The 14,477-nt window shown below is 41.1% G+C and overlaps 1 protein-coding gene across 4 annotated transcripts in view; it reads left to right on the top strand.

The window, feature by feature from the left end:
• The window catches only part of BMPER (BMP binding endothelial regulator), a 248,176-nt gene that overhangs the window by 172,587 nt on the left and 61,112 nt on the right, over positions 1-14,477 (top strand). For all 4 annotated transcript variants that reach the window (XM_058445792.1, XM_032758344.2, XM_032758346.2 and 1 more), the window contains one exon: positions 6,087-6,423. In XM_058445792.1, the coding sequence (XP_058301775.1) occupies positions 6,087-6,423 (337 nt within the window). The remainder of the gene's footprint in view (positions 1-6,086; positions 6,424-14,477) is intronic.

The following is a 14,477-nucleotide window of genomic DNA, read 5'->3' as shown; positions in this document are numbered from 1 at the left end:
TCAAAAGTAAACAGCTTAGTATTGGTGATGTTCAAAAGAAACATAAATGTCCACAGCAGAAGGGCTTGTTCTTGGCAAACTCTGGTATGCAGGAGTAGCCATATCTCACGTGGCTGTTCTGTGCCACTGAGGCCCCTTCTTTCTCAGCAGCGCATGGTGCTGTAGGTTCACTGGTCTCTGCCTTTCCCCTCCAAGAGCAGATATATTCCCCCTTGGGCCAAACTATTTTTGACTGCCAGTGGTCCACGAAGCTCAAACTCTTATCTGTTATTTGCTACCTAAGAAAGGCATTTTAGAAGCAGAATTCAGTTCTTGAATATCAGCCCCAGAGCATACATTCAGCTCATTTTCACACTTTGTATATCATGTATGGTTCCTTCCGTGGTACCTTTGGTTAATATATCTTTTGTCAGTTGGATATTGCACTGCCTTTCCTTTGGCATACTCTATTTTTTTAAAGCATGATACTTTTAAGGAAATCAGTGTATTTCTTGCTGTTTGCATTGATAAGAATTTAACAAGTGTGAAAGTATCAGTTGGATTCCCATTTCTTTAGATAATGAAACATTTGACAAAGCAGGCACTTTTCAGGGACTATAGAGACTGTTTCTATCATACCTTCAGAACCCTGGTAATTACTTCAATTCAAGGCAAAAGGTATTTTGATAAGTTGATTTGAGCTTATGGAATGCCAACTTAGCTAAACAAAGGCAGGAAACCAAGAAGCAGCCCAGGGAGCTTTTAGTTAGAGTATAACATGTTTTCAGTGACAGAATGTTAAGTATTAATATACTGGAACATTTTATAAAGGGGAAAAGATTCCTATTCTTTATTTCACAGTTGTGAGAGGTCTACTCATTCAAGTTTAGCGGGATTAGTCCTGCTCAGAAAATTCACACACCTGCTCTTATATCCAAAAGACATGGTGCTCTGTAAATGTAGGCTCCAGGACATTCCTTTCAAGGAGGCAAAGTTTTTTGGCTCCCTATAAAATGTGCGTAAGATGAGCCATTATTACACAGCACTAATTAAAAGCACCTTGACTATTTGCAAGCTAGCTGAACACAATAGATTCTACTGATATGGAAATTATTAGTCAACCACAGCCTAGTTCTCAAAGAAATCTTGAGTACTTGAAGATTACTAACAGCCTAAGAGGTTCGATAGTGTTCCATTCGCAGCTGACACAACCTTACGGAATAAATGTACTCTTTACAAAGATTCCATGTTATAAAAATGAGCAAAAGGATGAGGCTAAGAGAATAATAATAGATCATAAATGCCATAATTAGATTAGTGAATTTAACTGTTCTGTGCCTTGAACTCAGTTTTACAATTTCTTTTATTTTTTTCCATCTCTCTTTCCAAGATGCAAGTAATTTTCATGGCACTCAATACCCAGCTGAACAATTTCCTGTAGCACACGAATCACACAAGCCCTCTGCTTCCTAGAGAAGATTCTATTCCTCTGGGCATTGAACTTACTTTACACTTATTCTTTGAATGAAACAATTCTATTTCCAGACAATGGTGTTTTCCACCCTAGTCTTTCCATCTCAGTTTGAACCACCCTTCAGGGATATTATCTTTTTACCACCTATTGATTATGTATTTAAAATATCACAGCATTTCCTTTGAGTGTTCTTCCATAGATTTAAAAAAAAAATTATAAGCTCCTGTGATCAAAGGGCACTTTCTTCAAAGTAGCAAGTTTCTTCAAAAACTCAAGCCTGCAGCTGGAAGATGGGAGATGGCAGGAATGACTCTTTGACCCTGCGGTTTATGTACTCCGCACTTACGATGGGATCATTTGGCAGGGTAACACAGGGGCTGTGTAGTTTGGGTGGAATTAGGCTGTAGTTGCTTAGCTAATATAAAAAGCAGGGTAGAACTACGGCTTAGTAGCTCGAGAGAGCATTGCCCACTTCCACCACACACTCCCACCCCAACTCTTGACGCTTAGCAAATAATTTCAAAATATTTCCTTTCTACCATCTGTTCACTTCATCAACTTTACCTGAAAGAATTACATCACATCTACCCGAAAGCATTAACATGTGGAGAACATGGCTTTTTACTTTATTTTTGGTAGAGCTTTACACTTGGTGAACCCAGAGAATACATCCTACCTTCCCCTTTCTTTGGTGTAAAATTTGAATAGAAAAACTATCAGTTTGTAAACCTCACTATGGTATAGCTACAAATGTTGCACCTCCTCTCTCCTTTTTGCACGTTCTCTCTCCTTTCAGTGGACAACAGCAAAAGCAACAATAACAACCAGGAAACAACGCAAAACAACAGTATCCACAAAATTAAGCAAAAACCACAAAAAACCCAACTAGTGTTCTGGAGCTAGGTCACATATTTGAAGGGGGAAGAACAAGTTGGTAAAGCATTCACTAGTAAGAAGGGAAAATTGGAAGGCCCTTCCTGCAGTGGAAGGAATGTGGCTGCTGCTCGCATCCCCAGATGAGACATATGCTTCAGCTTTAGCCTTCTGACTCTGCCAGTTATTTCTACCCAATTTCCCATGCAGAGAATGAAGAAACTCATCCCAGCTGCAGGAAGGACTATCACCAGCCTCTCAAACCCTTCCATGATGTTTTCATCTCATAAGATGCCTATTTAAAATATTATTTGGAAGAGCAATTCCCTCAATTACAACTTATTAGTTTTTTTTTTTTTTTTTTTTTTTTTTTTGCCTTTCACTACTGTAATCTACTTTGTATGGATTTTGCTCATGTAAAGGGTAAAAGTATCCATGCAAACACATATGTAAATGATATAGCCAGACAAAGGCATCTGTAGTAGAGTAAGTCATCCCTTCACAATGCGAAGCCTAGCATTGGTCTGTGAAAAATCTTCTTAATGTAATAATAACAAGGAGAAAGAGGAAGACAGGAGAGTGAATTACAAATTATTCTCTTACTTTGGGGATCGTGTTTTATGAATGAGATGTCACGAGTTTTGAGAAGGGTTTACTGGAAACACGGCAGATCTGCATCTTTCAAAGTGTATGGACCACCAGTCCACTGCAAAGAAAGAACACAGTCATTCACTGTGAGTTGAATTCCCATGAACTCAGTTGCCCCAAGTCTCAAATTTAGTATATCATTGTCAGTAGTAAAGACATTGGAAATCCCTGGTGTGTACATTCTCAACCATTTGTGGTGCTTAGAAGAACAGTATTTGCCTGCTGTCTAGGAAAGAAATTTGTAGTTTGGAAAATTTTGCAACATGGAAAATCTTCAGAATTATGCTGTAAAATTTAGACTTTGTATGGAATTGATTTTCTCCCCTCATTTTTCTTGCTGGGCAGCTGCCTGGCTACAGGCTTGTGAGGTCAAGTTTCTTCAATACCTGATGGAGTGTATTACAAATCATCTTATAGTTTGCTTGTCTTCTTTCAAAATGGTTATTTCAGTGTCTTGACAAGCATGAAACTCACGATGTCTTTGGCTTCACAGATTCAGTGTATCAATGTTACCAGGGTAATTCATTTATTTACTGAGTACATACTATGTGCTATATAATGTGTTAGATGATAGGGTATGAAGAAATAGAATTCACTTTCTATGATAGTTGTAGTTGCCAGAGTTGACATGGTCTTCTCACAGAGATGCACACGGGAGGTCAGCCCAGCCTGTGGGTTTCTAGCCATATGTCCCTTCTCTCATACCTGGTCCCATCACTGTCTTCTCCTTATCAAATTATTCCCCAAAGAGACTTTCCTGTGGCTCTCTTTCTTCTTTATCTAAGTCTATTTAATTTCTTTTCTGAACTCAGACTTTTCTCTCAACCAAGAAATCTCTAAAATTTTTTTTGGTCTAAGAATGTTTCTATTTCTTCCATTGACCATACAGTGATTTCCTTATGGGTCTTCCATTTATTTCTTGAGAAACTCAGTTTTAGACTGTGGCTTATTCTACCAGTATCTCTCTTTGAAGTAACTCTTGTGGCAGTTGTATGACCTACTCATAGGAATGCTATCTGTCAGCCTTCTCTCCTCTTGGGCTATATCCAAACTTCGGGTGTATTGGCTTAGGAGTCTTACCTCTGGGTGTTTCTTCCTGATCTTCCACACATCACTCTGATGTTGCTGCTTTATGCCAATTTCGTATCTAGACAAGATCCTCTCTCTCTCTCTCTTCTTCCCTCCCACACTTCCTCCCACTATTTCTCTTGTCCCATCACCACCTCATCTTCCAACTTCTGAACATTGGCTCATCAGCTTAATCTTGATCTTTCAAGAACAAAAAGCCTTTTAGGAGGAAAGTCATTTTGCTCTTTCCAGCAGCTCAAAACAGGCAAAATGAAAAAATGTTTTTGTCAGGATCACAAGAGGAAAGATTTTTTTTTTAAAAAGTCCGCATGCAGTGGCTCACGCCTGTAATCCCAGTGCTTTGGGAAGCCAAGGCAGGTGGACTGCCTGAGCTCAGGAGTTCCAGACCAGCCTGGCCAACACAGTGAAACCCTGTCTCTAAAATACAAAAAATTAGCTGAACATAGTGGCATGCACTTGTAGTCCCAGCTACTTGGGAGGCTGAGGCAGGAGAATTGCTTGAACCCGGGAGGTGGAGGTTGCAGTTAGCTGAGATCGCACCACTGCACTTCAGCCTGAGCGACAGAGCGAGACCATCTAAAAAACAAACAAACAAAACACATGGACACATGGAGTAAGTGGGCAGAGACCATTCTGTTAAAAAGAGGCTTCCTCTGTGGGTGCCAGTCTTTGGAGACAGAGAGTGAATAAGGAGAAGTCCCAGTGCTGAAATACACCTTGATCCACTGTAGATGTTTCCTGGTGTCCATGCCACAGGTTGGCCACTTGCATTCACTGGTACAGAGTTCACCCATTCACTGGGGAGACTCAGGCACTGCCAGGTTGTTGCCAGAACAGTAAGAAAACACACATTTGAGACATAAACAAAAACTCAGGCTAGAAAAGTTTGTCATTTGTTTTGGGTTGAACCTCAGAAGACTTTTCATGAAAGCCTCTCCTTTCTTTTATGGGTGGTATCTTCATACACAGTGTCAGAGTGGATATGACAGCATTTCTTCTTGACCTTCTAGTCTGATGTATCTATGCTGTGTGACAGCATAACATGGCTGTTCTACTTGTGACATAAAAATTCCACCATTCAGAAGGGTCATTGGCCAGTGTGGCCCTGGAAGTCTTGGGCCAGCATATCTGGAGGTATATGCATACTTTCAGATAATTTCTTCAACATTTTAGATAGTCAGCTTAGCAAACCAAGAAGGGTCTAAGTTCTCTACATTCTGGTGTAAAGAGAATTTCCTTGATGAACCAGCAGTACTGGTCTGCTGATGTATGCACAAGAAGAACTCTTGCCCATGGCCTGATAGCCTCCACCACCGCCTGAAATGTTGAAGCTTTTGAGCAAACCCAGAATGGAGGCCTGAAGGGTTTCACAACAACTCAACCCCAAACCCCAAGAAATGTTAATCAAACAGTGTCCATGCCTCAGGAATGGTTGTAAAATAATGAGGGAGCAAATGTTTTCATTATATCAGTGTTGCCTTTGAAGGGGATATATTCAGAAACTAAATATTGATTGCTTTAATATTCTCATTATAGGAAATGATTTGGAAATTTTCCTTTGGCATTGGGGGAATAATTACATGGTGGAATTTCTGGCTGTAAATAATTGCATTAAAAAACAATCATCTTTTTTTTTTCCATTTGCACATTGTAGTAGTCATTAGATAAATGAAGGCATGATTTGGACCAACATGATTACTTTAGGAAAAGGGAAAAATATAAACCATAGAGTAGGATGGTCAAGGGATAGTCATCTATAGGTCAAACCAGGAGTACATAGGATGTTATCAGGACAAACTTTTTATGGTTTAAAAATTCTAAGCTCCAACAAGCAAATGACTCATATAATTTCACACATTACTCACTATAGTGAGATTAAGAGGTAACCAAGAATTTGGACCAACCCTTGGTGCTCCTTGTTGGAGGACAGTCAGTCATATGTTCTGTGTAAGGATGTATACATTTGGGAATTATTAGTACGTTAATGAGTGATTGATTTCCTTTTCCTCTCCTCCTCCTCTAGGTTTGGAAATATCTTGGGATGGAGACAGTTTTGTAGAAGTCATGGCTGCCCCGCATCTCAAGGGCAAGCTCTGTGGTCTTTGTGGCAACTACAATGGGCATAAACGTGATGACTTATTTGGTGGAGATGGAAACTTCAAGTTTGATGTGGATGACTTTGCTGAGTCTTGGAGGGTGGAGTCCAATGAGTTCTGCAACAGACCTCAGAGAAAGCCAGTGCCTGAACTGTGTCAAGGGACAGTCAAGGTAAAGCTCCGGGCCCATCGAGAATGCCAGAAGCTCAAATCCTGGGAGTTTCAGACCTGCCATTCGACTGTGGACTACGCCACTTTCTACCGGTAAGTACGGTGTTCTGGGGGATGGGTTTGGGTTGCAGACCAATAATAGACTTGACCTTGGAACATGGTATATGAAATCTCTTGTTGTGCAGGACAAAGGTTCAAAACCCAGGGTAGACATCTTCTTGCTGTCCAGGAGCTGATCTCATCTTGAGTCAGCCCCATTCTATGTCCCAAATTGGGAAATTCCAAGAAGTATTTCAGAGCGATGTCCTCCAGGCAATTCCTTGCTTTTATAGGTCTGCACGTTTACTGGAAAGCTGGCTACACTGCAGGGTTTTTCCAGGTGTTAGCTTAACTTTAAGATTGAGGAGGGCGTCCCAAATTTTGGCCTAAACCACAGTAGTACAGGGCAGAGCTGGTTCCCCTAAATGGAATCTCAAGTCACTTGGCTGCCTTTGGGTGTTTGAATGAGTCTGGTTATTCTACCTGAGGAAGAGTTTAGGTCTGCCTTATGGTCTAGCCCAAATCAAATGTGCACATGGAAAATAAGGAAGCAAAATGAGAATCTTTGGATCTTGGCCAACTGTGAGACTTCGTGTCGAGAGTCAGATGACAGTAGAAACAGGGCTTGAGGATGGAGGGAGGAAGGACTCTTATTAAGAATCAGGACTCCATGGCCTTTTCTAACTCTGTTTAACCCCCTTCCAAGCAAAGCAGCTAGTTACCAAGGAGACTTGGATTTGACTTCCGCACTGCAAGGTTGCGTTTCTGAGTTGATGAGTTTGGCCTGGGTGTACTTCCATTTACTACACAATTCCATGGGTTCAAGAGCTATGGCTGCCTATAACTTTAACCACTGTGGGTGTAGGAGGAAACACGAGATGAACACAGCCTAAAAGGCCTTGTTTAAGTGATTTGCCTGTGCCTCTTAAAATTAGAAAACTCCTGTGGTCTGAAGCCACAGAGAGGTTATTTTTACTCTTTAATTGCCACCAGTTTATTTCCCCTAGTTCTCATTAAATATGATTTTTTTATTTGATCTTTGGACATAAAAGATAAAGTTCTATAAAGGCAGCTCAAAGTGGGGTGGAAAAAAGACTGTCCCTGTCATCACAAATCCCCAAACATGGCTCCATGTGCCAAACCATTTGGCTCCAAGTCATGGGTTTAGCTCCTTCAAACCATTTTCCCGTTATAATTTGAATTCTCTGGGTTCCCTTCTTTCTCCTTTCTGCACCACCCCTAGACTGACCTCTTGTCTAGTGAAACTGAGGGATCTTAACGTGAGACTTTGTAGTGAGTTAAGCAGCTAGATAGACAAACCTGGCTTTATTTGGAATCCAAAAATCCTCACTTGAAGGTCTGATGGAAAGCAGTAGAATATAGCAATGTAGAACTTTGTGCTGCCCCAGGATTCAAAGTCCAGCCCAGCTATGCAACCTAAAACGATTACCTAAGCTCTCTAAACCTCAGCTTACTTATCTGTGAAGTGGGGATAATAAAAGAACCTACCTTGAAGAGTTGCCATCCAGATTCAGTAAGATTATGAACATGAATGCATGCGCTTAACACAATGCCTGCACATAGTCAGTGCTCTATAATTGCTGCCATCATTTCTTCCATGATTAATTAAGTAATGAAGAAGAGTAAGATCTCTTTTGGAAGCTCCTCTATCCTGTTTGCAAATTTGGATTGGACGCTTCTCTGCTTAAAACAGAATGGAAAGGCTGTGCTTCTCCCAGGGCCAAGCAGCCTACACCTTTGATTTTTATCCCATTTCAAAGGAATATATTGAAAACAGAAATTGGAGAGAAGGTCTGCAGAGTTTAGTTCCTTTTTTGAATTTCTATGTCTTTTGCCTTCGGTGATTTATTTAGTGTTATGATTTCTGGACTGCAACAGAAATGTGATGAGCACTTCAACAGAAGTTATGAATGATGACTTGGACACTTATGAATAAAGAGCACTGGATTCCTCAGGTGGCCAGGCAAATGCTCCCCTTCTTCCCTTAATGATTCTACAGCATCTACAATGGAGGATGCTTATCTGTGTAAAGGGCTTGATGCCCTGAGTTGGGCAGCTCATGAGAATGTTCTTGGGATCCTTGTGCATGGAGATTTAGCGGCCAGGATGTGGTGGGAAGCGGGCTTGTGCTGTCCTGATCAGTGTCATTGGGTCATGGTAGAGTGCCTTTCCACAGTGGGCCACTTCTTCCTGGAAAGGGCAGAGGAGCTCAGGAAGGAGAGCTGGGCAGTTCTGCCTGCCCCACCCTCTGCTGGTGATCTCACAGTCCAACAGGAGGATGCACCTTCATGAAACTGAAAGGGAGAGTGGCCAGTGTTGGCCAGATCCTGTTTCTCCCCTTTATTTCCAAGTGCATGTGTGGCAGAAGAAGAAAATAAACCAGGTGCAATGTGGAAAGATATTCTCTTCTCAGGGGAGCTCCAGAAGGGACCTACCCTCAGGGTTTGTAGGAGACTTTATGGAGCAATGGACTGAGAATGAGCTGTGGGGAAGGGGACAGCAAGCTGGACTCCAGCCCAGCTCTGCCACTGTTAGCAGTGTGCCCTGGTGGCTAGCTGAGTTCAACATCCTTTATCGAAAGAATTGATACACAGTAACTACCTGGCAGGATTGCTCCTCCGAGGACTGAGGCCAGTGGGTGGTACAGCGCTGGCACACAGTAGTCCTGGCACAGAGCATGCTGCTGTCCTGTGTCTCTTACTTTCTATGGAGAAACTTGCCCCTGGATTGGCCGTTTACCTTTCTGATTGTTCACATCTTCTCCTGATGTCATCACGGAGGACTGATTACATAAATTCCCCCTGATGAATCTGTGGAACAATCTCAAAATGAACTGTTTCTCTTTTGTGACGCTTCCTCCAGGTAGTGTAAGTGACAATTGCATTGCAATTGTTAAAAAACTATTGTTTTTTGTCTCATGAGAAAGTCATGTGTTCATTGTACTTGTAAATAATGTTGAAAAAGTAAGGCAAAATCAGCAATCATATGACATCCCACACATGTAAATTTTTGCTGGTACATTTGATATCATTGGTGGAATTTCTAAAATGAACCCAAAAGTATAGTCAGATCTGTGGCTGTGACACATGTTTTGAGTCCTTGCAGGACTAACAAGACTTGCCTTGATATCATGGATGGCCACATACATAAATTGCATTGGCATTTGATTTATTTTATTTTCCCCCCATTCTCCAAAAAATATCTGTATTTTCCTTTAAGGACAAAGAATGAAGTAGCATAACACACCCAAATAACTTTCTGAGCACCACTGTCTTGTAACAGAGGGAAGGGAGAATGCAAATAGAGTATTTTTTCTGAGAAAATATTACCCATTTTGGGTTTCCTTACTCTTATAACAAATCTCACAGGGCAAATTTTATGATAATTATGAGATAGTGCTTCTTATAAGGTCAAAATAATAATGACAATTTCTCTGAATTAGGTTTTACTTTTGAAATGTCTGTGGTATATTTTATTTTATTTATTTATTTTTTTGAGACAGAGTCTTGCTCTGTCACCCAGGCTGGAGTGCAGTGGCGCAATCTCGGCTCACTGCAACCTCTGCCCCACAGGTTCGAATGATGCTCCTGCCTCAGCTTCCCAAGTAGCTGGGATTATAGGCCCCCACCACCATACCTGGCTAATTTTTGTATTTTTAGTAGAGACGGGTTTTCACCATGTTGGCCAGGCTGGTCTTGAACTCCTGACCTCAGGTGATCTGCCTGCCTCGGCCTCCCAAAGTGCTGGGATGACAGGTGTGAGCCACCGTGCCCACCCTGCAATGTCTATGGTTTATAACTCCTATTTATTTTGGTCTTTTATTCAATTTAACATTTTTAATAAATGTCTAATGTATAAGTACTTGAAAAACTACCACTTTGTAAATGAATGAGAAATTACTTCATAGTAATCAATATTTCCTTATTTTTTTCTGTTTTGGGAATTTTTTTAAGCTTCACAAATCAATTTGACCCATTTTGGCTAATTTGGCATAAAAATTCTATATATAATTAAGTTCTTTTCAATCAGCATAGCTTGCTTTAATTAACTAACTGAATATGTTTGGGTGCAAAATAATTTAGTTACAAACTACAGAAAAGTTTTAACTAAATGCATTGATAACACGTCTCAAGTCTTAGCTTTGCTAATTGACTTCTCAAATTAGATAACCCTCTTTAATAATTTTTTGCATTATCCTTTATTAGTGCATTACAGAAATTCCCGGGAGCTAGAGAGGCAGTGTACTGTGTAGCCACCTGGAAAAATTAACGTGAAATTGTTTAGATTATATTTGGATTCAAATGCAGGCTACCTCGAAGAGAAAAAGTGTTAGGTGTGTTCTTGTCTTCTTTCTCCTTTTTCATCTCATATTCATCTCTCTCCTCCAGCCTCATATTGCTTCTCTCTTCGTGTCCCAGATGCCAACCGAGCAATCCAAGAGGAATAGGCAAACTCCCACCACAAAAGTTCTCTGGAGATCCTTAGCGGCCAGTATCAAACCTACCTTCCCGCTGTGGACTTAGGCCACAGGATAGGACAAGCCCTAGGCAGCCTGGGGCACAAAGAGAGGCCAGGAGATGAGCTAGGCCTTTGTGGGTCAAACTGGGGAAAGTTTTTTATTCCTTGTGCCTATGAAATACCAGCAATGGGCTTTTTTCCCTAACTCTACTCACATCTTGGAAGAAATTGTTGCAAGTTAAGTGTAACTTGCCCACAAAGCAGAACTCTTAAGGTAGGGCAGGACTGCATTACAGAGAAGTCAGAAAAATGAATGTGAAGTGCAGTGAAGCCCAGACATTTAGAGACCACAATCATCTCAGGAGTGTTTTCCTCTCTGCACTCTGTTTGATGGGGTATCATTCACCAGAGCGAAAGCCCTGTTCACTTGTTCAGTTTGGGAAAGTGTCTGGGGATTCCCAGTCTAGGAAATGTTCTTTTCCTTCCATGCAGTGGTTTTTACAGCTGTAAGGAATTGAAGTCATGCCAGAGGATTCACAGATGTGTCCTTTCCTGTTGAGGTACTGGGAGGTAGGAGGTGGGAGGTCGTGCGGGAGAACACTGGAACTCTGACAGGACCTTGGTGTTGGATATACTGGGATCCTGGGACTGCCAGTGGCTTGCTTCCAGGGGAAGATCACAGACTTCCTGAATGACTGACTTTGTGTGTTCTTACAAAGGAAGCTGATCACTTATTATAAAGCAATAGAAAATATACAGGCAAGGGGTACAGACTTTATGTGTTTGTGTATGAGAAAAATCATATAAAGCTAAATGCTATTCTATAATTAAAATCAAGTCAATTTCCCCTACTTCAAAGAACAACATGCTTGAAAACATTTTTGTTTACATCTTGTAATGACTTGTCAAGAACTGCCGTTAGAACTAGGGTCCTAAATCAAATGAGATGTTTTATTTTAAAGTGTGACATTATATGCCTTTTATTTTTCCTTAGCCGACTCAACTGTTAGGTCACACTGAGTTCCTAATTAAGGTATGCTGACACCAGGTGGCAGTAGACACCACACTTGTAGCACTTGACACATTTCAGTCCTTAAAAGTCTGTTTTTTCTTCACTGTGTCTAAATACACAGTGAACATCCCTGTCACTGAGTTCATGTCATTCTCCTGCCTCCCTAAGATGCCTTCACTTTCTACATTGATTTAAACCACTTATGCCTAGTGTTCCATTTTTGGAACTCTAAGCACGTAGGAGTTATTTATATCCTTCTGCTCAAGGTCATCACCAAGGTCTGATTAAAAAAAATTTTTAAAAATGCAACCTCAGGCATGAATTAAGCTGAAGACACAGCTCCAGTTTCATCCTAGACTTTGGAAAATGTTCTTTAGTTTTTTAGTTATTCCAATTGTGCTCATCATTTAACTCATATTCTATGTTGCACTGCTTCTTGTTTCTTCAGCATTAGATTTTAAGTTCTCTGGGGAATGGGGAGCCTCTTCTTTTTTGACCCTTTTGTATTTCACCCAGCACCACCCCTAGAAGGGCTGCTCCTCCTAGCCTGCCTCTCACTGGCATCCTCTCTGATCTCCTTGTGACTTTTGCTGTCCCCGATTCTGAGCTCATCTTAGGTCTTTATCCCCATGCACAATTAGACACTTACAAAGTGTGCACACTTCTCTGTCTTTTCATGGAATAAACTGGTCAGAGTGAGTGGAGTCTTTGGTCCACCTTTGATGCTCCAAATGCCGTGAGCACTTCTTATTGCACAAGTCTATTTGCGACTCTCAGTGGCAGGCAAGATGACCCTTCCGAATCTCTCCATCCACCTCTGCCTATTTATAATTCACAAGTCTCTTGGACCCCCTGGTTCCTCTTCTGTCCCTCAGGTAGTGTTTGGGCTTGTTATCTTCTTATGAAATACTCGCATCCACAGATGTTTCAGCCCTGACCTCTCTCAGTTTGTCTGAGGCCCTCAAACTAGCCTCTTCGTGTATGGTGTTACAACAACTGGACCTCCAATGGGGTGATTAGTCCTTTACCCTGGCGTCAGTCAGCAATTTGCCTAAAGTCACATCCCTTTGGCTCTGAGCCTTCTGTCAGGCTGGACTCAAAGCTTTACAGTGATTTCCCTTCAATCTTTCATTCGTTCTTCTCCACCTCACCCACAAGTAGACTTTTTCCTGTTTGATCCATCCAAGTCACCCAAAACAAGGATCTTAAATAGCTTTCTAGCTACCTGGATTTTAGCTTCAAAATCTGTTCAGTCCAATTTTCTTGGAGCCAAAGTAAACAGAAAGACACGAATTCATCAGAAAGGTATGAAAATATATGGAACATAATTTTATCCAAGTCTAAAATCCTCTTATGTTTAATTTTTAATCTTGAAGAAAGACAAATACTGTTTCTTTAAAAAGAGAAAACATAGAAAACTATTCATATCTTAACAGATAGATTAACCTTTGTGGAGAGATTGGGTCAACTGTATAGTTAGCCAACTTCAAAGTTAGAAACAGCACAGTCCACACAGGACTACTCTCACTTCTGACACCGCAAGTTTAGAGGTGATCCCAGAGCACTCTCAAGGTCAGGAATTTGCTAGAAGGAACTCAAGTGGTAATACTCATGGGTGTGATTTATATTTATATTATAGGAAAAGGATATAGATCAAAATCAAAAGAGATACATAAAGCAGAATCGAGAGATGTTTAAACATGGAGCTTCTGCTCTCCTCACCTCGTGGCTTCATGGGCTGGCATTAACTCCTCTTGTCCACAATATCCACTGGGTATTGCCAACCAGCGATGCTCACCCAAGCCTTTGGTGTTCACAGTTTTTACTGGAACCCAATCGCATGCCACCTGCATGGATGATCTTATCTTCTAGCCCCTCTTGGAGGTGTAATGTGCTGATGCTTTTGGTCTTCAATTTCTCTAGATGTTGGAAATGTTATTGCGTAGCCCAAAGCCCCATACTAAATCCTATTGTTAGACTGTCTAGTGACCAAATGCCTCAGGCAAAAAACACACTCCTGTCAGGCAGGACATTCCAGGGGCTTAACAATTGTCTCTTTGTGGCCAAAGGCAGAGGGCAAGACCGGACTCTCTTTGGGCAAGGTTAATTCTTTACTGCATAACCTTCCTAGCTCAAGGTTAAATGCCATTTTGATTTGATTTTATATATTTAGCTTTAAGTTTATTTTAAGCATAAACATCCTGGAATTTTATAGTGTTTCTCCTCAGAAAATTACATTCTGAGATGCAATTAGAAGAGGCTTTTGAGCAAGATTTGAATGAGTGTCACTGTAGCAGGTAAAACACTAATTATTTTGTAGCATCTCTTTTGGCTGCTTAGGGGATTTCTTGATTATTTCTTAGTAAGCAGGAGGCAGAATGATGTAACTTAATTATATTTTCATTATTTATGGGTATAAAGATCTTTGCTTGCATGAGAATGAGGCTGACATGAGTAGTGTTTTCCTCATTTTACCGTGGAGCCAATTGAGGCACTGAGAGGGGAAGGGACTCATTCCAGGCCGCCCGTGCAGCTGAGCAGCTAGCCTGACAGGCACACCTGGTCTAGGGGCTCCATCAGAGAACAGTCAGAGTGTGCACACTTCTGTCACTGTCCA

The sequence above is a fragment of the Hylobates moloch genome, unplaced genomic scaffold (genome assembly GCF_009828535.3).
Source record: "Hylobates moloch isolate HMO894 unplaced genomic scaffold, HMol_V3 SCAFFOLD_1, whole genome shotgun sequence".
Lineage (NCBI taxonomy): Eukaryota > Metazoa > Chordata > Mammalia > Primates > Hylobatidae > Hylobates > Hylobates moloch.
This window is presented reverse-complemented; position numbering and strand designations above follow the sequence as displayed.